This window comes from Procambarus clarkii, chromosome 89 (genome assembly GCF_040958095.1).
Source record: "Procambarus clarkii isolate CNS0578487 chromosome 89, FALCON_Pclarkii_2.0, whole genome shotgun sequence".
NCBI lineage: Eukaryota > Metazoa > Arthropoda > Malacostraca > Decapoda > Cambaridae > Procambarus > Procambarus clarkii.
Genome location: NC_091238.1, coordinates 7948561 through 7972851, shown reverse-complemented (window position 1 = coordinate 7972851; position 24291 = coordinate 7948561). Strand labels below are relative to the sequence as shown.

The 24291-nt window shown below is 36.2% G+C and overlaps 1 protein-coding gene and 1 long non-coding RNA gene across 2 annotated transcripts in view; both read right to left on the bottom strand.

The window, feature by feature from the left end:
* Window positions 1-4997: 4997 nt before the first annotated feature.
* On the bottom strand, window positions 4998-8697 carry LOC138359145 (uncharacterized). Its single transcript, XR_011225771.1, has 2 exons — window positions 7759-8697; window positions 4998-7422 (listed from the first exon to the last, which is right to left on the bottom strand). It is a non-coding gene; the product is annotated as an uncharacterized lncRNA (long non-coding RNA).
* Window positions 8698-12745: 4048 nt separating this feature from the next.
* Liprin-beta (liprin-beta) overlaps window positions 12746-24291 on the bottom strand; it is a 49896-nt gene continuing 38350 nt past the window's right edge. Inside the window, 11 exon segments of the mRNA XM_069317823.1 lie at window positions 12746-12800; window positions 12932-13053; window positions 13055-13117; window positions 13369-13577; window positions 14375-14468; window positions 14470-14547; window positions 14959-15379; window positions 15945-16070; window positions 17083-17251; window positions 21872-22067; window positions 22788-22949. Coding sequence (XP_069173924.1) covers window positions 12746-12800; window positions 12932-13053; window positions 13055-13117; window positions 13369-13577; window positions 14375-14468; window positions 14470-14547; window positions 14959-15379; window positions 15945-16070; window positions 17083-17251; window positions 21872-22067; window positions 22788-22949 — 1695 coding nt within the window.

The window sequence follows — 24291 nt, the reverse complement described above, 5'->3', positions numbered from 1 at the left end:
GGACAAGCAACCTTGCCCTTGGCTAGAACAAACCTTGCCCTTGGCTAGGGGAACAACCTCGCCCTTGACCAATGGGGACAGCTTCGGCATTGACTAGGGGGGAAACATCCTCGCCCTTGGCTAGTGGTACAACCTATAAGAGGTCTCCTCTCTACAAGTGTTCCCATGGTGTAGTTCGCGAAACACTCGTGAAACTACTCGCCTGACGTTTCGCGAGCACTTTGTCCTGGGTTCGTATCCTGGCCGGGGAGGATTTACTGGGCGTCAATCCTTAACTGTAACCTCTGGTTACCCAACAGTAAAATGGGTACCTGGTTGTTAAACGATTTAGTAGAGTCGTATTCCTGAGAACATAGGATTAAGGACCTGCCCGAAACGCTATGTTAGTAATGATGGACAGGTGTAGTGTGAACGGGTTAGTGATGGTCTTTGTGCTTGCGGGGGTTGAGCTTTGACTCTTTGGTCCCGCCTCTCAACTGTCAATCCAACTGGTGTACAGATTCCTGGGCCTACTGGGCTACATATCTACATTTGAAACTGTGTATGGAGTCGGCCTCCACCACATCACTGCCTAATACATTCCATTTGTTAACTACTCTGACTAAAAAATCTATCTAAGGTCTCTGTGGCTCATTTGGGTACTAAGTTTTCACCCATATTAAATAGTTTGTTTTTGTCCACCCCTGTCAATTCCTCTGAGAATTGGTCGGAGTGGGATGGTAGGCGATATGTCAGATAATCTTGAAACAAATAAAAACAAGAATCAAGATGATCCAAGAGGGTGAAGAAATGGTGAAGAGAATGGCAATGGTGGACAGCAGTAACACACTTATTATTTAATTATTCAATAATAAATACAAAATCGTCCTTCACCTAAGGTAGAGGAAAGTCTACTTGGAAGGATTCAATTTACATGAGATTAAGATTAGGATACAAATATATCTGGCAATACGGTGTTGATGTCAGTGAAAAAGATAAGGAGTGTAAATTATGTAGTATGCCGCACGCCCACACCTTAGAACATTATGTATTGGTCTTGTCAACTTATTGACAACTATAGAAATAAGGAAATAAGTAGTGTACTACATCAAATTGTTTGGATGTGTGATAATGGTATGATAGACAGAATACTTAGAAAATACAAGAATTTTGCCCCAAGAGTGTAGCACTTATATGCTGTGCTTACTATATTAACCTGCAATGTTAAATGGGATTCTTGTATTGTGATTTGTGTATATTTACTCACTGAATTTGTGCGCCCCTTGAGGGACTTGAAGTAGAGGGGGGTAGAAATAGCCTAAGCTACTCTATCCCTTTGAGATGTATTTTTTTTCTTGTCTCAATAAACATACTTGAATTTGAACTTGGTATGTGGTAGTTAGTGTGGGTGGGTGGGTGTTAGTAATGGTGGGCGGTAGTTAATGTGGGTGGCCTGGGACAAGTGGGAGTAACCTAGGGCGACTACTGTGGGAGATCAATAGAAATGCGCCCAAGGCTAAGTGATCTACCTTGTGCTGGCTCCAGGAATCAATGTCCCCGCAGTAACTAGCAAACACAGTCCAAGTGTTTGTTGCCAGGGGGTTGGATGGGCGAGTAGTGCGGTGGGCAGGTGTCAGTGATGATAATTACCTAAGTGTAGTTACAGGATGAGAGCTATGCTCGTAGTGTCCCGTCTTCCCAGTACTCTGTCATATAATGATTTAAAACTACTGACTTGTTCCAACCGTCTGTCTGCAAAAGCAAATTTTCTTATATTTCTTCGGCAGCTTTGTCTAGTTAATTTAAATATATGACCTCTTGTTCTTGAAGTTCCAGGTCTCAGGAATTCTTTCCTATCAATTCATTGATTCCCGTTACTATTTTGTACATAGTGATCATATCGCCTCTTTTTCTTCAATCTTCAAGTTTTTGGCATATTCAATGCTTCTACTCATGGTGGGGTGAGCTAGTGTTGGTGGGTGTTAATTACAGTAGGTAGTTTCCCCACTACCCATAGTCAGGGACAGAAAACCTAGGCATTTGTTCATTTGATATATTACGCTATTGTGATTTCTGTGTATACTGCTAGGCATATTGTAGTCCCTAGGGGAGGGGGGGCTTTGTTTCCTACTGGTAGGGAACAGAGGCATTAACTGAAAAGAAAGTTGCCCAAATGCACTTCACTGTCCTGCCACGGGAATCAAACCCGGGTCCTTATGGTTGTCAACTAACTGGTCTAACCACTATGGCTACAAATATTTGAGATAGCTAATGAGCTTATAGTCAAAGTACTGTAGTATCTGAGAGCAAGATACAATGTTCCTGATTAGCCCTTTGTTCATATCATGATTATCATCATTTACAGTATCTTGTTGCCTCAGTTATCTACTGGTTCAACACAGACAATATTGTAGTATTCCACTGCATTGATCCCCATTCCCAAGACCTGCCAATACATTTGCAGTTCCCGTGGAACAGTAGTAAAACACTCGCCTGGCGCTTCGTGAGCGCTTTGGCCTGGGTTTCTATCCTAACCAGGAACGATTGACTGGGTGCCAATCCTTAACTATAGCCTTTGTTCACCCAGCAGTAAATAGATACCTGGTTGTTAAACAATTTGGCGGGTCGTATTCGGGGAAAAAATTAGGATCAAGGATCTGCTCGAAACGCTATGGGTGCTAGTGGCTTTACAAGAATGTAAGAACTCTTGTACTGTACTGTATAAATAAATAAAAAAAAAAAAATTATCTGATAGTAACAGACACCACTATTACTTCCAAGCTTTTGGCTACATACTAAATGCCAAGACAATACTCTATTAAAACAAATTTCTTTAGTTCATATTCATTTTCAAAATTTTATGATAAATATTGAAAATTTGGTGGTAGGTACAAAAATGATAAATTTCCAGATATCCAAATTTCACTCAAATTCAGATTGGGTCTAGAATGGTACATAATCTGAATTTTAGAGGTGCCTGTATTTCAGTTCTAAGTTCGGTTGGAAAAAAATCTGAAGGAATAATTGTGGGATGGGGAGAGGGGAGGGTGGGGGATTGAATTATACGCCTTCCTGCGATGGTGGCCTTAAGTCAATTATCTAGCTGATTCACTAGAACCATCTAGACCCTAATGCATATATGCTAGCTGATTTAATAAGAATTTCTTATTCTCAGCTTGCATACATTATACTGTAATATACATATTTTGGTTATGGATAATCATCATCAGTACTTCAATTCCCATTGAAACTATTTCCAGGTGTTTAAATATGTATTGATATTGTTTACTTATTGATATACAGGTTACTAAGACGACATCTCCAGCATTATTCAGAGATAAATTGTTTTGTGCTTCCAAGAGGCCAGCAATTTTTACTAAGACACCAACTTACTCACTGTATAGTGATTGGTTAAGTAATAATGTTTCCACCTGCATCACATTTAAAATACCTGTCACAGATTTCCAAACTTCTCCACTCAACCATCCAGTTATCTCACACATCTATCAGTAAGAGGGGTAATGAGAACCTTGCGCTTCTCAAAGCAGACATACAGGCAACATACATACAGACAGGACAACAATTGTCCTGTCATAATTTGAATTGCCACACACAGACTATACAGTAATTATAAAATATTCAAATACAGTACTATAATTAATTTTAAACAGAAACTTCAGCTTACCTTATTGTAGTTCATCATCTTGATTAATGTTACATATCTTGAAGTTAAAATTTTTTGAAAATTTACATAACCTAACAACACTAAAATTAACACTTAAAATTACTGTAAAGTACATGAGCTTGGCAAGGTCAGTTTTGACTGGTAGCTGCTGAAGCCTCACTGGTTGAAGGCCCTTGGCTTGTTTGTGAGGCATCACTGGTTGAAGGCCCTTGGCTTGCTTGTGAGGCCTCACTGGTTGAAGGTTCTTGACTTGCTTGTGAAGCCTCACTGGTTGAAGGTCCTTGGCTTGCTTGTGAGGCATCACTGGTTGAAGGCCCTTGGCTTGCTTGTGAGGCCTCACTGGTTGAAGGTCCTTGGCTTGCTTGTGAGGCATCACTGGTTGAAGGCCCTTGGCTTGCTTGTGAAGCCTCACTGGTTGAAGGTCCTTGGCTTGCTTGTGAGGCATCACTGGTTGAAGGCCCTTGGCTTGCTTGTGAGGCCTCACTGGTTGAAGGTTCTTGACTTGCTTGTGAAGCCTCACTGGTTGAAGGTCCTTGGCTTGCTTGTGAGGCATCACTGGTTGAAGGTTCTTGACATGAGTAAACTGTATTTTGTTGTCTGTAGTATTGGTTCTTCATCACCATCTTGGTCCTCCTCCTCTTCATCCACCTCACCAGTAACAGACTGGAGAATCTCTTCTTCGCTCATCACAACAAATCCTGGGACATTGACATCTCTTTCTAGCCATTCAACCACATTCTGTCTTTCAAAATTTTCACCAGCATTTCTGAAACACTTGCCAGATAACCCAAAGATTCGGAAAAATGGGCTTTGGGTAAGTGAACTTATACAGTATTTCTCAGAATCAAGCCCCTTAAATTTAGAATTTTAGTCAGAGCCATGACCCCAAATTGGGATAAATAACCATAGGCACATAGACTTTTGAAGAGGTCTGTGAACTCTGACCCTGCATTCTAAGCACGTCTACATATCTGCTCTGCTGAACACTAGTTGAACAAAGATGGCAGGTAAATTCATCCTCCAAAATGTTGTAATAAGAGATTTGCCAAATTCAGGTTGTATTGTACTTTCAAGACATCTTCTCTAAGCTATCTTTGGAAAAGATCAAAGCAAAGTTTAAATAGAATAAATAGCATCTATACTCTGGACACATAAGCCATCAGAAAATAAAACTTATTACCCAGGAACAATAATAGCCTTCCTGTTCTCAACAATGGTAACTATTTTGGTCATCATTAATTACATTGCTAATAGCATGTCAAGTTACACAGTTGAGGGTAGGAAGACTGGGGGAAAAGTTCTCACTATGGGCCCAGGAAATAAAACCAGTGTGAATGATTTAGTGATTTTAATAAAAACCTCTTAGAAATCATCCCCAGATAATGAGTTTAAACAGCATGATCAGTACTGGCTGGAGAACTTTATAAAGATACATAACAAGCCAAAATAATTAGTGAAGTGGAACAATAAATCAATGTTACAATAGAATTTAATCATAAAGTAAAATGAAGCAAGTTTCATCATCCTGAATAGCAAAATGTTTGCTTTTCCTTTTTGAATTACTGTGAATGATTTTATACACAAATTACAAAATTATCTAATAATATATTATGCTCCAATTATTTATGAATACATTAAACAAAAATTATGGATTAAAATGTAAAGATTTTTACACTTCCAAAAAAAAAAAAAAAGAGAAAACAATTTAGTGATGCCGAGCGTATTGCTCGACACTTGCCAGGTGTCGGGCGGGAGCAGTGACTAGGAGGTTGGGAAGGTGTTTCCTCTCGCCACCATAGTGTAATGTGTGATACCATATAACCTGTTAGTCATGGTGTTAAATCAATGAATTAATATTATACTATTAATATAACAACTAATCAGTCACTTTCTCTGCATGGTGTGCACTGGAGCACAAATGTGGCTTGGTCTGGTTTTTTAATTACTGTACAATGAACTCTTTTTTTTTTTTATAAATCAAACAATAAAATACATCCAAAAGCTTCAACTGGCACAGAAAAACACCGACAGTTCCTGACTGTTGACTCTTCTGTAATCTACTTATAATGAAAGGCAATGCAACAGTATACAGTATACTGGTAACTTGAGTACCAAGCAATAAGTAGCAAAATATTTAAGAGAAATAAAACTTGTACCAAATCCTTACATCCTCCCTAAGACAAGTTTGTATTTGTTGTTTACATGATGGCAATGTAAATTAAAATTAAAATAAAGGAATTCATTAAGATATTTAAGGTAGAAAACAAGCTTTAGTCATTTAATATCTGTATTCCTTCTTATGCTGCCAATTACGTTTGGTGTGGAAAGTTATCACTTCAGAACTAGAAATAATCATATATAAATCTTATTTTAAAAATCTATACAAAGACTGTTCTCTCTCTCTAATGTACTGACTACCTATCATAAGCAGTAAATACAATATTTAAAACCAATATTGGCACTTTGCTGAACATTTCCTGTTCACCAGCTTCAACACAGTGTACATGTACCCCCATCATCGTGTACAATACTTGGCAAGCTCAGTCATTCACCTACATTAAAGCTTCAATTTAGCTGTCCCTGATGCATGTAGCTGCACAAATTACATAATAAAGGCCAATGTCTGACTCTCAACTTATCTGCAGCATAAATTTTTTTTAATACATGTATTTAATAACAGTCAAAGAAGTCAAATATTAATAAATTGATTACTAAAGAAACTTGGCAAGATTAATATGACTCAGACATTTCCCTTAAATTAAAACTTAAATTAAAACTTATGTATTTCCTTAAAGAAACCAGGTATCATTTTGTTTTGAACAATGTGTACAAGGATCATATATCATCCAAGGCAAGTTAAATTACTTTTTGATCAAGCTATGTAAATAACCTTTCTCTAATGAGATCTGACATATTTTTATTATAATTTAAAAGATCCTTTTCACTGCAATCTCAAGCTCAAACAAACAAAATCAGCTCATTTTTTCTTAAACTTAATATACGATATCTTTTTTAATTTTGCAGTTATACATGATCACTTCGTATGGAATTTTATCAACATGAAATTTTAATTTGAGCAATGGCCAAATTCAGTAGACCACTTCACTGTCTGACAAGTATGACTTCTTTTAACCATAAGCTGGAACTATTTAGGAACAATAAACAATTATGTCACATCTTTCATAGATTTTTTGTGGAGGAATTGCAGAGATGTCAAGAACAAGTGCACATGGTAGTGAAAATCTGCCATGCCTCCAAACTGCCGGAATGGAATGGCATTTCATCAATGGTAACATAACAATAAGGCACATATGAGGTTGGTAAGCCTGAAAGTTCATTCATGGAAGTCAGTCCATTTCAGAATACAAGAAATGGTATTTCTAGTAGGAATATGTTCTTGTACAGATTGTCTCTTGCATCTCTCAAATAATATTTCAGTACAGTATATTGTTAACTAAGATTATTATTTGAGATAATAAATGGAACAGTATCTTAAAATATGCCACTATTAAAATTAATAATTTTTGGTAATCACTAAAGAAAATTGTAACTCGTAACTACAGAAAATGAAAGTTCAAATCCCTGACTTAGATGAATGTACACTGGCTCACATGTCAATAAAGAGGCACTGGACGCAGGCAGAAGTGAGAGCTGTAGACTGGTCAGACTAGTAGAGAAGTCTGACAACCAGTAGAGTCTTCCAACTACACCTTGGTGATGCGGCCAATCACTGGTGGAGCGGACGCTCGCTGGAGACGCTACAGTAGTAACAAGAAATGTTAATACTTGTCATGTCAATATTCCCAACATTATTATTATTCATAAGTATTCTTAATGTTTATAAGATTTTGAAAAAAACAAACTAAATAACTACCTTGTAGATGCATGACAAGATCAATAAATTACAGTAATTAGTACAGGTATTTGTAGGTACTGTAACACCTAACAGAAGCAAACTGGCAATCTGATTACATGGCTTATATGACTTGCCATGATTTAAACAAAAGTCACAAGAAAAAATGCATATACAAAAGGATGGTAAGCTCATATATATTTTTTTTGTCTAAATTGGCAATAAGTGTAGGTATATTTACCTCAACAAAGCCTGCCGTCACCATTGGTCTGTGGGAAGCAGTGCCATGGAGAAGAGAAAATGGTTAGCCACACGTGAAAGCAAAGAGGCACAGCATGATATAGTGCACACGAACACAACACAGGTTACATTCATCACAGCACACAACAACAGGCTCAAAAATGCACCACCTAACTGTATCAAACAGTATACATTCAACAAAACCGGTTTAACGTGCTGTACTACACAGTACAATACTCATACAGTATAACTATGAACATCATGCAAGATTATGATTGTGCAACCTTTGTCAAAATAATCAAGTACTGTTGTGACATTAAGTGCTATACAATACTGTATATGGCTATTAAATGTGTTCTTAATTTATTTAACATAATTTATTTATTTATTTTTGCTTGTTTTTAGCTTGTGGAGTTCTCCTTGATAGTTCGGTTTTTGGTAGCAATTTTCACCAGGTGGAGTCTGTCTTGGGACGCCTACCTTTCTACGTGCCTAACTCAGTAGATGGCACACACACAATGCTTCCAACCACATGGGGGTTTCTATAGGCCATTGCTCCTCGAACCTCTCTGAGGAGGAAAAGGCCAGGTTCTGGCTCATGGTTCCCAGTAGTTTAGAACTCCAATCGAATTGACTGATGCCACAGTGTAATATATGCACATCAGCCCGGAATAGCTCCGGGGAGCAGGAGGGGCTCAATACAGAAAAGTGAAATAGAATATATTTTGTAAGTAAAAATGTATATTTTTATGACTTGGCATGGAGTTATACTGTACTTTTTTAATTAATAGACATCCAGCATCCAGTTATGTTGAAAATCTTGTAGTTACAAAGGTTTTCATGCTACACTAAAACCATTCCAAGTTTTATACAATATACTGTATATCTATTAAGAGTAGAATTCTGATTTTTATTATATATATATATATATATATATATATATATATATATATATATATATATATATATATATATATATATATATATATATATATATATCTACGTTAATTTTAACTCCAATAAAAAAAAATTGACCTCATACATAATGAAATGGGTAGCTTTATCATTTAATAAGAAAAACATTTGAGAAAATATATTAATGCATGAAAACTTGGCTTATTAGGCAAATCGGGCCTTGGATAGTAGGCTGAGAAGCGCGTTCTGGCTATTAGGTACGACATATATATATATATATATATATATATATATATATATATATATATATATATATATATATATATATATATATATATATATATATATATATATATATATATATATATATATAAAACACACACACACTTTGTGTACTACTATATATATATAGTAGTACATTTATCTTTAATTTAATGACAATATTTTCAGCAATTTTAAATTAATATTTCCAGAAAAGATAACCATGGAGGCACAGGGAAAGTACAAGAACGTGATGTATCTATGAGTAAATATGGAGGCCGTACAATGTGAGTATATATATATATATATATATATATATATATATATATATATATATATATATATATATATATATATATAATATATATATATATATATATATATATATATATATATATATATATATAATTAACGTAGATATATGACCGAACCTAACCAACCCTACCTAACCTAACCTAACCTATCTTTATAGGTTATGTTGGGTTAGGTAACCGAAAAAGGTAGGTTAGGTTAGGTTAGGTAGGTTAGGTCGTCGAAAAAACATTAATTCATGAAAACTTGGCTTATTAGGCAAATTGGGCCTTGCATAGTAGACTGAGAAGTGCGTTCTGGCTACTAGGTACGACATATATATATATATATATATATATATATATATATATATATATATATATATATATATATATATATATATATATATATATATATATATATATGTCGTACCTAGTAGCCAGAACTCACTTTTTGGCCTATTATGCAAGGCCCAATTTGCCTAATGAGCCAAGTTTTCCTGAATTAATATATTTTTTCTATTTTTTTTTCTTATGAAATGATAAAGCTACCCATTTCATTATGTATGAAGTCAATTTTTTTTATTGGAGTTAAAATTAACGTAGATATATGACCGAACCTAACCAACCCTACCTAACCTAACCTAACCTATATTTATAGGTAAGGTTAGGCTAGGTAGCCAAAAAAAGCTAGGTTAGGTTAGGTTAGGTAGGTTAGGTAGACGAAAAAACATTAATTCATGAAAACTTGGCTTATTAGGCAAATCGGGCCTTGAATAGTAGGCTGAGAAGTGCGTTCTGGCTATTAGGTACGACATATATATATATATATATATATATATATATATATATATATATATATATATATATATATATATATATATATATATATATATATATATATATATATATATATATATATATATATATATATATATATATATATATATATATATATATATGTCGTACCTAATAGCCAGAACGCACTTCTCAGCCTACTATTCAAGGCCCGATTTGCCTAATAAGCCAAGTTTTCATGAATTAATGTTTTTTCGTCTACCTAACCTACCTAACCTAACCTAACCTAGCTTTTTTTGGCTACCTAGCCTAACCTTACCTATAAATATAGGTTAGGTTAGGTTAGGTAGGGTTGGTTAGGTTCGGTCATATATCTACGTTAATTTTAACTCCAATAAAAAAAATTGACTTCATACATAATGAAATGGGTAGCTTTATCATTTCATAAGAAAAAAAAATAGAAAAAATATATTAATTCAGGAAAACTTGGCTCATTAGGCAAATTGGGCCTTGCATAATAGGCCAAAAAGTGAGTTCTGGCTACTAGGTACGACATATATATATATATATATATATATATATATATATATATATATATATATATATATATATATATATATATATATATATATATATATATATATATATATATATATATATATATATATATATATATATATATATACATATATATATATAATGTCGTACCTAGTAGCCAGAACGCACTTCTCAGCCAACTATACAAGGCCCAATTTGCCTAATAAGCCAAGTTTTCCTGAATTAATATATTTTCTCTAATTTTTTTCTTATGAAATGATAAAGCTACCCATTTCATTACGTATGAGGTCAATTTTTTTTTATTGGAGTTAAAATTAACGTAGATATGTGACTGAACCTAACCAATCCTACCTAACCTAACCTAACCTATCTTAAAAGGTTAGGTTAGGTTAGGTGGCCGAAAAAGTTAGGTTAGGTTAGGTTAGGTAGGTTAGGTAGTCGAAAAATAATTAATTCATGAAAACTTGGCTTATTAGGCAAATCGAGCCTTGCATAGTAGGCTGACAAGTGCGTTCTGGCTACTAGGTACGACATACATATATATATATATATATATATATATATATATATATATATATATATATATATATATATATATATATATATATATATATATATATATATATATATATATATATATAAAACACACACACACTTTGTGTACTACTATATATATATAGTAGTACATTTATCTTTAATTTAATGACAATATTTTCAGCAATTTTAAATTAATATTTCCAGAAAAGATAACCATGGAGGCACAGGGAAAGTACAAGAACGTGATGTATCTATGAGTAAATATGGAGGCCGTACAATGTGAGTGAACCCACGTCTCTGGTCGAGTCAGTACCACCTGTGCCATGGCAGTCCAGGAGGTACAGGTTCAGTACCATTGTATGGCCTCAATATTTACTCAACCATCCAGGATGGCTTTATCAAGAAACCAGTCTACAAGACTGACTTCAAGAAACCAACTTTGTCTTGGATTGCACTGTACAATAAACATGCAGTCTAGAAGAAAACTATATTTACTATTTTCATAAGAGATAATTTCATTCCAAATTAAAAGTTTTTTGACATGCTTATATTTACACTATAAAGAAAATTATAATTTAAAGTACTTGGTAGTATGTATACTGAAAGAAACAAACAAGATAGAACAAATAGCTTGAGGCAGAATACGGTAGAACCTTGCTTGTATGATATATGTGGGGGAAGACTCCATTCATCCCATGCAAACTTTTGCATCACCTGATGAATGACAAGTTTAAGGTGAAATTGTTCCAATTTCCAACTTAATCTAACCAAAATTATCTATAATAACCATGCCTTACTAAAATTAGTTTAGCTCAAAAGGCATGGCTAAATGGTAGGGACAAAATATAGTATCGTGTCATCCCATAATATATGCTATTCCATAAATACCTATTCCATAATAAAGTAAAACATGAAGTGTAACCTCAAAAATCCAGACTTTAATAATGAAAACCTCAAAAACCTGTTAAGATATGGAAACCAGAAAAATACTGTACAGTACTTCAATGTTCAGAGCAGGGAAGCAAACTTGCAAGTACCAGTACTGTACAGTACTTAGCTTCTCTTTCTGGCACGTTTCTTTCGCTGATTTCTTCCTAGAATGGTTCTGTTCTGGATCACTATCCATCGTGGAGTAAGCGCAGATAGTACTGTATCTAAAGCCGCACCTAAGAAATATAGCCACGGAAAATAGGCGAAATGTTCACACGTTTGCGACACAAGGGAAGGCAAGACCGGTCACGACGGTGGAGCAAAAACAATGGGCCTACGGCGTGGGTTGCACCACCTGGGTGCCACATGACCTAGCAAGGAAAATGGGAAGACGTTGTCGCGCAGTTTAAAATCAGTCCCCCAAAAATCGGATAAAACCCCGATTTTTAGCAAATATATTAACTGAACACGCAATGCTGCATCGTTACTGGACATTCGTCTACTAAATGGACGACGCAATTCTGCATCGTTACCGAACAAAAGTGTTTATTAATAAGTATTTCTTAAATATTTATCTTTAATTAGTTTTTCTTTTCTGTACAGACTATAAATAAAATTCCATAGTATTTACGGAAGGTATAAATAATATACCTTCCACCAAACTTTTTTTTACCAAGTCATAATATTTCAAAACATTCTTTAGTCTTCTTCTTCACTTGGTTTCTCTTTAAAGATTTTACTATTTCCTAAAACACTGCACAAAAATTATTTTAATTCCATCACCATTTCATTTTGGCAATCTTGCACAAAGGTCCCCCATAAATGTATCTATAATCTTACCACCATCTTCCTCTTACCTCATTCACCACCTCTCTACTTACTTACTTCTCCAAATCCTTCTCTATCATCACACAACTTATCTTCTCTATTATCCTTGTCCTCACCTCCTTGTCCTTGTCCTGCAGAGCACCAACTGGAGGTTTCTCATCAAGAGGGCACAGCAAGTCAGTCAAATTCCAAGTCAGACTTAGATTTCTTGCGCTTGAGAGAAAACTGGGATTTTTTGGGCATCTGAAATTAATGCAGAAAGTACTTTACCATATTCTTACGGCATCACACATCGTAAACAAAAAATTTTTGGTAGGTTTTAAGGAAATTATTATTAAACAACAACTAAGGAGAATTTCTTGTACACAAAATAAAGAAAACTATATTAAAGATGTGAATAATTTATAGAGTAATCTTCTTCGGAGCTTAAGATATAACCAGAAACCACTAAAAAATATACAGAAATCAATTACAAAGAAAATCTTGAAACTAACCTTGACTTTAGCTGAGGTGGTTAGAGGAGTGTACCCAGATGCAGCTTCTAATTCTCTCTTTTCCTGGACTACAGAACGCCCAACCAACTCCTTGAAATGTGTGTTGAGGTGTCGTCTTAGGAGTGTTTTACCACAAGGTATTGAAAGGAGTGATGCAAGAAGCTCAGATGTGAAGCGGACTTCATAAACCATTAGTGCTCCATGAACTCCTGATTGACAAAAAGAATAATCATCTTTTTTTTCTTGTATATAATCATAGTAAAATTCTCTATCAGTTTATTTATATCTCTGGCAACTCCTTAACTCCAGGAACTTCTCTTTATTTCCTCTTCAATATTGACAAGACATTTAATATGTATACTTCCCTGCTTTGTTCTATTAAAATGTTGAGTAACCTTCAATTTCTTCAGTCACTTTTATCTAACTCCTAAACACTTTACTTCTGAACTCTCATCACTCAAATTTATCTTCACATTTCAAGCCAGTTTCATATACTGCACTGTCCTTCCCGAACTCTTCTTCCCTTCACCCAAATCTCATAACTTTACACTTGTTGAAACTGAACTCTACTAAGCATTTACCTGCCCAGATTTGTTGTTTACTTAGGTCTTCCTGTAGTATTGTGCAATCTCACTCACCCCTTATGCTTTTTATCAGTTCTGTATCATTTGCAAATATTATTATGTAAGACTTTACCTGTCAGGATAGTAATCCATATACTTCATGAACAATGACATTTCTCCCATCACTATGGCCTATTTTCTCTTTATCAAGTACTCTGTAACCCATTCCTGTCCAGTAGGTGGGGTGGAATACCAAAGTCATTATATCTTCCCCAAGAGATGCTTACAAAAGCCCTACTGTGCATGTCGCATCTGCCTAATAACACAATGCACGTCCAAGGACACAGTGGTATTTTAACTACAGGAATCAGCCAACTCTCAGAGCTCAGAATAGCTTCAATACATAACAATGTACAGTAACACCTACAGTACATTCAACTAACCTGAGCCTCTTAGATTGGGAGCATATTCAGAGAGGTCAACGGTTCGTAGCCATTCCATGACCCGGTGATTTGTCCAAAGGGCAACTTCAGCCTGCTGTTCTAATTCTCTGACCCTCATCTGGCACTGAACGACGTTTCAGCACAGAAGGATCAAAGTTGTGCTCTCGTAACACCTATAAAATTAATTTAAAATTTTTAGAATCAAATGTTGTGTAATGTTATTTTGATTGTTTAATATATACATATATGTACTGTACTGTATAGGGTAATGAATACTTTGACACGTCCAGTACTCTGACCAATTCATATAAGTGAATTGTGTCAATGAAAACGAACTCCTGGTCTGTGGCTACTGAATTGCTGTTGGGACATTGAATGTAAACAGCTATGGCTACCAATGTCTTAACAGTCTGGTAGCCATTTGGTCAGAGTACAGAGTACTGGACTTGTCAAGGTGTTCATTACCCTTGTCAGTCTAAGGTTTGAACCTTTCATGAGAGGAAGCTCTCTCTGATATACAGTATAATATATATATAAATATTTTTTACACATATTTGTAATAATAACAACACTTATGTACTAACCTGAATACCTCGCTTTAAAGATGTGACATGTAAGAGGTTAGAGAGACGGAGGAAAGACAAGTCATCGTATGTCAAGCAGTTGAGAACTCTACCATCAATGCGAGCTTCACTAAAGGAATCTTTATACTGAGGTAAACCCACATCATCCAGCCACCGCAATACCCAGGAATGGTCTAATCGAGCTAATGGAGTATTAATTTGGTCCCCAGACAGTCTTGCCGCAATTGCTAATTGTAATTTTTTTCGATGTAGCGGATGGCGAATGCCAAGCTCTCGTTCCAGTTGTTGTTGTGTAGCTCTAGACAAATGGTGTCCAGATGACGACCAAGCACGAACACCTGAACAATACTGACTCAGTCCAAGAGCACCAAACCATGCTTCTATAGTCTCTATGCTCCATCCAGTAAAGGCTTCATTTGGCCTGGAAACAAAATCAATGAAATATAAGAATGAAATTTGGTAAACATATTTATGTGGTTCAGCATGAATGTGATGAAGACTCAGATGAGAAATTATGCTTACATGCTACAGGAAGTTGGCCTACGGAAACCCTGAATTGCTAATAAAGGTTCGCTGACAAATGTCACTTCCAATTCAACCTGCATTATAATTTAAGTCACACAGATATCATAAAACTAAGAAGCATCTAGTTTAGGAGTAATGAAACAGTAAGCAGTACCCAATGAGAGTGGGAAGTAATGATTACCTATGGCCTGTGGGCCCCATGAGGTTCCTTCATTACCAAATCTATTTCTTTATTGTTAAACTCCTGATGAAATTAAATCTTAGCTCTTCACTACCTTAGCTACTGTAGCTGGCTTTTCTATAACCTTATTAAAGAACCATCAGTGATAGAAAAGATACACACTTGACTGCCACTAAAGCTGTATTTCCTGGGCTGCCAAAGCCAGCCTGTCTACTCCAGAATATTCAAACTTGCATATATTTTACATTTTCAAGATTAAATCTACAAATGGAAAACTTACTCTTTAAAAGAGGTTGTAGGAGATGTCCAGCCAAGGCGGGCAGAAGCAGTGGCTCTCATTCCTCCTCGTCTGAAATCTCCTTCCCCCAGGTCACTGTCAAGATGACCAGAACTGCTACGACGCAACCTGCACAAATGTAATAATACCAGAAGTAATGCATCAGGTAAAACTAAAAATATCAGCTATATCTCACTAACGGTAAAGAAAACTAGGTATCAACATATACTCACCTAATTGTGCTTGCGGGGGTTGAGCTTTGGCTCTTTGGTCCCGCCTCTCGACTGTCAATCAACTGGTGTACAGATTCCTGAGCCTACTGGGCTCTATCATATCTACATTTGAAACTGTGTATGGAGTCAACCTCCACCACATTCATATACACATTTTCAGAAGGATGAAGAGGTATCCTTCTGAAGATATATTATTAAATATGAATGTACTTAAGGAAATTCTTGTCTTAATCTTTCCTTCGTGGTCTGACACTATCACATTGTTCATCACATGTTAATTTCTTCGTGATTTACACATACACATATGCAGGATGTCAGTCCCGCATATTAACCCTTGTACCACAATCACATAAAAGTCAGATCCAGAGTCTCAGAAGTCTCCACACAGGCTGCGGACGATAATCTCAACCCCAATTTACATTTTACATGACTCCCTCTTATATTCAGGCACTAAATTATGGTCAACCCATTCAAATTCCTAACCTTAACTCTAACATTCCTAATAACATACAGTAAAGGTAAGAACTGAAATCTGAAATACAGTATTTCTGAATTCATATTGGATTATTGGGGCTTCCAAATTCTGTACATAGGTATGAACCTATGAGATGTGAATTTGGGTGAATGGAAGATTAGGGTACGTAAAAACCTTCCACGGAATATGTAGCTATCTAGTTGTGACTCATCTGGTCATGATACAGTAAATAGCTACATTTTAACAACTTAATACAGTACACCGTATATCTGTTTTCACAATTTGTTACTGTACTTGTTTGTACATAGTAAGAATAGTAAGCATTCTTACTATGCTTAACAATCTTTCATATAAAGCTTATCCACTGTTTCCAGACAGATTCCTCCCATTCAAGCAATAATAATGATGACAAATTTGTACCAGATTTACTAACCTGGTAAATATTTTTTTGATGCCTGTTGCCTTGGGGTGTGTGGGTGGAGACCTATGGCCAGTGAGGGTATTGCACCGTGGAGATGATGATGCAGACTGTACCACCCCATCCACCTGTGGGTAGTAATCTCCTTCGGAAAGGTCATCGATCATCTGCATTTCAGTCTCCGCTGTAGAAATCACAAAACTGTCTTGAATTCTTTTCAGAAATAATAATAAATTATACAAGACAATTACAGCATTGCTGACACAAAATAAATTATACAATCACTACAGCCTGTTAATATTTAAAACTGTCCACACACAATGCAGCCATGTATTTGGTATTAAATATAAAAAATTAAGTGATGAATATAATGAAATGCCTTTCTCTGGGCTTGGTCTTAAGAACTTCCCTAAGCTTATGCACGGGATAATACTAGTCAGATTAACTAATGCCAGGTAACAAAAAGACTTTACCAAACTGGAACAAGGGACCTACTTCTACTGCCTCTATTGGATGAGGAGGATAGGGAGCTATGAGATTCAACTATTCTAGGTAAACTGCACTAAAGAAATAACAAGGCCACAAGACACCTGAATTCCCTCTGAAAAATAATTTGGAAAAGTGCAGAACTTTCAACGTGTGGTCTCTTTCCTACTTGCCACCAGGTGGCATCCAAACCATCACTAGCCTCAGGGCTATGCTAACCCTCACTCACTACCCCAGGAGAAGAAAGATGTGCAGAAGCATCGTCCAGACTGCTTCTAATTCCTGCACAATAATGAAGGCACACATCAACACCAGACACCAGAGTTCCTTCCCATTGTGAAGGCTGGTGGCCAAAACCCGTCGGTCCACAACTTATTTGAGTGAAGGACCCACAAGCTGTCATCACACAGAACTCTTAGAAAGTCCAAGGAGGAAACTTTCAGATCAGGGGACTGCAGGGTGATGGGGAGGGGGGTCTTTAAGAAGATATTCCTGAGCCTGTAATATTTCTTGACTTGCCCTTATTGTGCACATGACTTGCTTTACTGCTATCCTTATAACTTTTGTAAATGGTCAACAATTATTTGCTCAGTTCTGGTGATAGAACAATCATCAATTCTTTACACCAACCTGTTACCAGTCTGCCCACTAAGCAATACCCTTGGATACTATTAAAGGACTTGATACTAAACACAAGAGGATTTCCAAATTTAAAATACTGTACTTTAAATAGAACACTAGAAAATAGAACACTGGAAAGCCACTCATTTTCCTGCCTTGCTTTCATTGGGTTATTATGGGCCACAAGGCATTCTTCCCTTACATTTGAATCTTTTGGCAGGATTCAGGCTCTGGGGTCTTGGCATCCTCCTTTCTGCAATTCTCCTACTTCTGGAGTCTTCTTTTGAACACAAAACATAAGTTCACTTCTCTGTTTTCTGTCTCTGCTAACTGTAGTTAATCTTGCCTAACGAAGTGACCAAGCAGTCTATGATCAGAAATAAGGCGTTGAGTGTACATGAAATGCTCCTTTATAAGCCAGGCACTTACATGCCCTCCATTTGTTCTAGCCTACTGAGTGCCATGTCTGGGTTCGGGATTTTAAAGCGAGGCGAGAGTGATTACTATTCCCTTGTACACAACTTGTGCTGCCACTTGGTGGTGGTGCTGGTGTTGACCACACATTCATCTGACATTTGGTAATTACCAGTAGATGAGCATTACTTGAGAGAAAGAAAAGAACGAAAGAAAGAAAGAGAGAAAGAAAGAGAAAGAAAAGGATGAGAGACAGACAGACAGAAAGAAAGAAAGAAAGAAGAAAGTCTAAGAAAGTCTAAGAAAGAAGTCTAAGAAGAAGTCTAAGAAAGACTTAAACAAAAATTAGCAAATACACAAATATTTATCTGATGGTTATCCTTACTCAATAATTGTTAGGACAAACATAATTAACTACAATGAGTTTTGGAGTCATTTGGTAATAATACATTTCAATATACTGAACTGTACAATGTATACATTATATCCTTAAGCAATATGCTACTTTATTTATCTACCTGACCTGGCTATTGTACAACTTCTCAAACTTGCCAGTTTTTCCAGCATGCATAATTAATCTCAAGGAAACTTCAGGCAAGTCACGTTATAAAATCCACTTAATAGATTAACACTAACATGCATCTTGCAAACATCAGGACATTATAAATATACAAGAAAAATGCTTATTCTTATAGAGTTTTTGAAGCACAATTATCATATTATTACTGCTGTAAACTAGAACTAACTACAAAGTAAGCATTATTTTTGTCATTGCAGATTTGAGATATTTCCACAAAATTGTTCTATGCAAAAATCCATGCATGAATAATACCTGTAACATAGATGCATAGCGGCTTGGTCCTGAGCAGTCATGGAGGGTGAATATCATAAAACAGTAAATGCATACCTTGATCTCTATCTCTCACAACTAGTACATCATCTTCCAAGAAAAATGATGAATACAAAAATTCTGGTGCATACTGAGAATGCTGCAAAGTGAAGGATAAATGCAGGCTATTAAACACAGCATACTAGTGACTATTGTGTGGTAAGTGGGTGCTGGTCTTGCAAGAGCATCTACGAAGGGATAGTGCATAAAAGAGATTGTACCAGGAGATAAAGGCAGTAATTTTGTTTTTATTTTTTCAGTGATATTCCTACATGGGCCCTAAGCATCTGGCTGGCCCACAAAGTGTTACTTGTTTCTTGTTTCTGTCTTAGGTGGTGTATGAGTATTTATGACTTATATATTCATTTCTGTAAGATTATGCTCAATGTGTTTAACAACAACTGCTGTTGAATCGTAGTTGAAACCTTATTTGGTTTGTAACTCTGCACTGTGTTAAATAATGTTCCAGGGATCTGTCGGGCATTTCTCCACAGTGCTGACATTTCGGCAGGAAGTATTGCTGAAGGAAAAATACTATAAACAAAAGCCAGTATTCCATCAGAATGTAACTACGAATTGTCAACACCAAGGAAAAATACCAAACTTGTTGGCAGACAGGATGCATTGTTATAACATTAAGTTTAAGTTCCATGTTATAGATAATATGAAAGAAAATGGCAATAAGGAAGCTGCACTTTAAAATCACTTTCAATAAATATTTGATGCTCTTTCTCAAAACAATAATGTTAAAACACAATACATTACCTATTCAGCAAACACATGTAAAATTCTTTGTAAATTTAAGAATTTACAAAGAATGAAGATTAAATAACTCAAAAGACCATAAATACCAGGGACTATTAAGCCTTCATATAACTAGGGTTAGCCAAGTAAAACATATGCAAGTATGTTAGTATTGTGTGAGATATGAGCATGTAAGGAAGGCCAACAACTCATGTAGTGTGAGTATAACAGGAACATACAACTTGGGAGACAGAGGCAGTGTCTGCACGACAGCAAACTGCACCGCTGAAGGAGCTTCAGTCAAGGGCATTCAAATATTTGTGAAAGAACATTAACATTAACTTTAGATTTATTATCATATCAAGTTATTATCATATCTCATGCTGAGGAAAACATACTGAGAGCACGGCAGTCATTTAAGAGGTATTTACAAGTTATATGCAACACAAAAGGCTCTATTACTTTGACAGTTCTTGGGCCACCTGCACACAGTTCATGCTGTACTGGTTGGCAGGCTCACCTCACACCTGCTGCCATTATCAGATGCAAGAGAGATTAACAGATGCATCATCCTGTATTTATGCTCTAGTGCCATATGAACAATATGTATACTTCTGTACTTATGCTCTAGAACCATATGTACATATGTATACTTCTGTATTTATGCTCTAGAGCCATATGAACAGATGTATACTTCTGTATTTATGCTCTAGAACCATATGAACATATGTATACTTCTGTATTTATGCTCTAGAGCCATATGAACATATGTATACGTCTGTATTTATGATCTAGAGCCATATGAACAGATGTATACTTCTGTATTTATGCTCTAGTATGATATGCACAGGTAACATCTGTATTCATAATCTAGAACAAAATAAGGCCATCTTACAAATCTTAATTCATCTCATAACCACAAACAGCTGTCAGAGACTTTGCAGTAGAAAATAATGATAATATTCACAAATGTTCAACACATATGGGATATCTAGTAATCTGGACTAATTATCCTTACATTTCTGACATAGGAACATAAGAATTATGGAGCACATTAGTAGGCCTGTTGGCCCATATTATGAGGGGTCTCATTTAAATCCACCCCTTTCACTCATATACCAATCCAATCTATATTTGAAAGCTGGTAAGCTGTTTGAATCATAATACTAGTTGGCAGCCAACTCCACTTATCGATAAATCTATTTCAAACCTAGTACAGTACTTCTTTATACCCTTTCTAAAACTAAAGTCCTTCTGTTTGTATCCATTGCTGTGGGTTGACAGTTTAAAAACCTTTTCTATAACCACACAAATATTTTTACCCGTATCTCTCTATTTCTAAGTGTCTATATTTATATCTCTATATCTACCTCTCTTCATTTGTCTCTCTATCTCACTCTATCCCTCTATATTTATATTATCTATATCTAGATTTGAATTTGTTTTTGTTTGCATTTAAAAACTATGAAGCTGATCAGAATCCCAAATTTAAGTACGTACCGTCACTGAAGATAATTTAAATTCCAAATACGTACTCCAAGTAATAAATAATTTGCATTTTATCATCATTTTCTACTACAGTAACTGAGGACCCAGGGGGAGAGGAGGGAGAGTTCCAGAGTTGCACTCATGCATGATCACCACCGTCACCTAAGTTGGGGGCCGAAGTGCTCCGTTTTCCCGCCACACGGAATGGAAGGAAGTGAAATCCTTTACCGAACATGACGCCCTTAGATCGTCCTGAAGATGGTGCTCCATGGTTGTTTTCTCCACACACTCCAGCCTCTCTTTGGCGGGGAACTGTGCCAAACTGGTCAATTTTTCGTCTAGCATTTGGTGGTGGGGTCTGCAAAATGCAAAAGACATTGTGCAAATTTAAATATTTTTCACTGTTCCCCAGCGTGCATGATAATCTATACAGTGAGAAAAAGCTGGTTAGTTTGAAAATATACGAAGTAATTGTGTATGATATATGAAGTAATAGCATGGCTCAAGAGAAGTGTATGATATATGAAGTAATAGCATGGCTCAAGAGAAGTGTATGATATATGGTGCAGTAGTGTGGCTCAAGAGAAGTGTATGATATATGGAGCAGTAGTGTGGCTCAAGAGAAGTGTATGATATATTGTGCAGTAGTGTGGCTCAAGAGAAGTGTATGATATATGGTGCAGTAGTGTGGCTCAAGAGAAGTGTATGATATATGGAGCAGTAGTGTGGCTCAAGAGAAGTGTATGATATATGATGCAGTAGTGTGGCTCAAGAGAAGTGTATGATATATGGTGCAGTAGTGTGGCTCAAGAGAAGTGTATGATATATGGGGCAGTAGTGTGGCTCAAGAGAAGTGTATGATATATGGTGCAGTAGTGTGGCTCAAGAGAAGTGTATGATATATACAGTAGTAGTAATGTTAATCCTGTGTATGAGACATATATCTATACAATACCCTTTGTTTATTGTACAAAGTAAAAGATGGTGAAAAATTAATATACTGTACAGTATATTGAGGTTGTATAATGGAATATGACTTAAGCATTTACACATCAGCTGAGGTATAGGAATATCTTACCCTTGGTGGCATGAACTCGCGCGTATCATGTGAGGCTACTGGTGATGAGGCAGGTGAAGCAGTGGTGGGTTGAGCGGGGGACTTGGTGGGTGAGGAGGCTGGGATTGTGGACAGGGTTGAGATGCTACTTGGAGAAGGGGAGTTGGTCAGCTGGGCTGCAAGCTGGACACATATTTCAAGTTAGCATCACACCCAGGTTAACATATCACATTTTATGTAAATTTTAATAAAATATTGCATGTTAATTTGATGTTTTTCTATAAATATATAAATACAAAAAATGTACACCATAATAAAGTGCATATTGTTATTGTCATTAAAATACAACATAAGATGGACGTCATTGCGTTAGTAATGATTCAAGGTCGTGCTCTAAATGCAAGGAGAAAGAAATACATATCCTGTATAGATGTTATACACCTGAGTAACTAGAGGTACTGTACTACCAAGTTGTTATTTGGGATAATGAGTACAGTAACAGTAATATATATAACCACATACTGTATACAATTCCAGGGATATATATTTAAAGGGAGACAATGTTATGGTGAATATAGAATAATATGCAAACTCCATTAAACTCCATTATAATTGGTGTAGAGATGGGTAAAAATATACAATTATACAATCACATACAGTCTGTGACTTATACATCAGGCTGCGAGCAGCTGAATCAAACATCGTGGTTGTACAATCACCAAACGAAAGGCCTGGTCAGAGACTGGGCCACAGCGACGTTGATCCCCAAAATCAACATAAAGTTGACTTTGCAGTTAGAAAGACAGGAGAAATAACTGAATCCCCGATTAAGGTGACCACTTGCTATAAAACCAAATATTATAATCATAACACACTATGCCTCATTTAAGATATAGCTGTAATTAACAGGATAGCCAATTATCCTTCTGCAAATCAATAGTTAGCTAATTAACTACTATATGGTAACCCTACCTACTACAACAGTCAGTGGAGAAGGTGAAGTTGCTTAAAGCTGCTAATTGAGAACACTAGATAGTGGCATGCAAATAACTGGTTACAGTATATGCAGCAAAGCAAACACTAAAGCATGGAGGTTATCTTGAGATGATTTCGGGGCTTAGCGTCCCCGTGGCCCGGTCCTCGACCAAGCCTCCTTTTTGTTACACCCCCCAGGAAGCAGCCCGTAGCAGCTGTCTAACTCCCAGGTACCTATTTACTGCTAGGTAACAGGGGCATCAGGTTGAAAGAAACATTTTGCTCATTTGTCTCCACCTCCACTGGGGATCGAACCCGGAACCTCAGGACTATAAATCCTCAGCGCTGTCCACTCAGCTGTCAGGCGCCCGATAGCTGGGGCGGCAGCCCCTGAGCAGCCATCAACACAGAGACAGCATCTTCAAGGATAAACTGATTAAAAGTTAACCTATTGGCCACTACAGACCTGGAGAAGAAATCGTGAACTATGAAGCCACAAGTGAGGTTGTAGACTCTTCCAGCTCTAATGTAGTACAATATTTAAACTGTA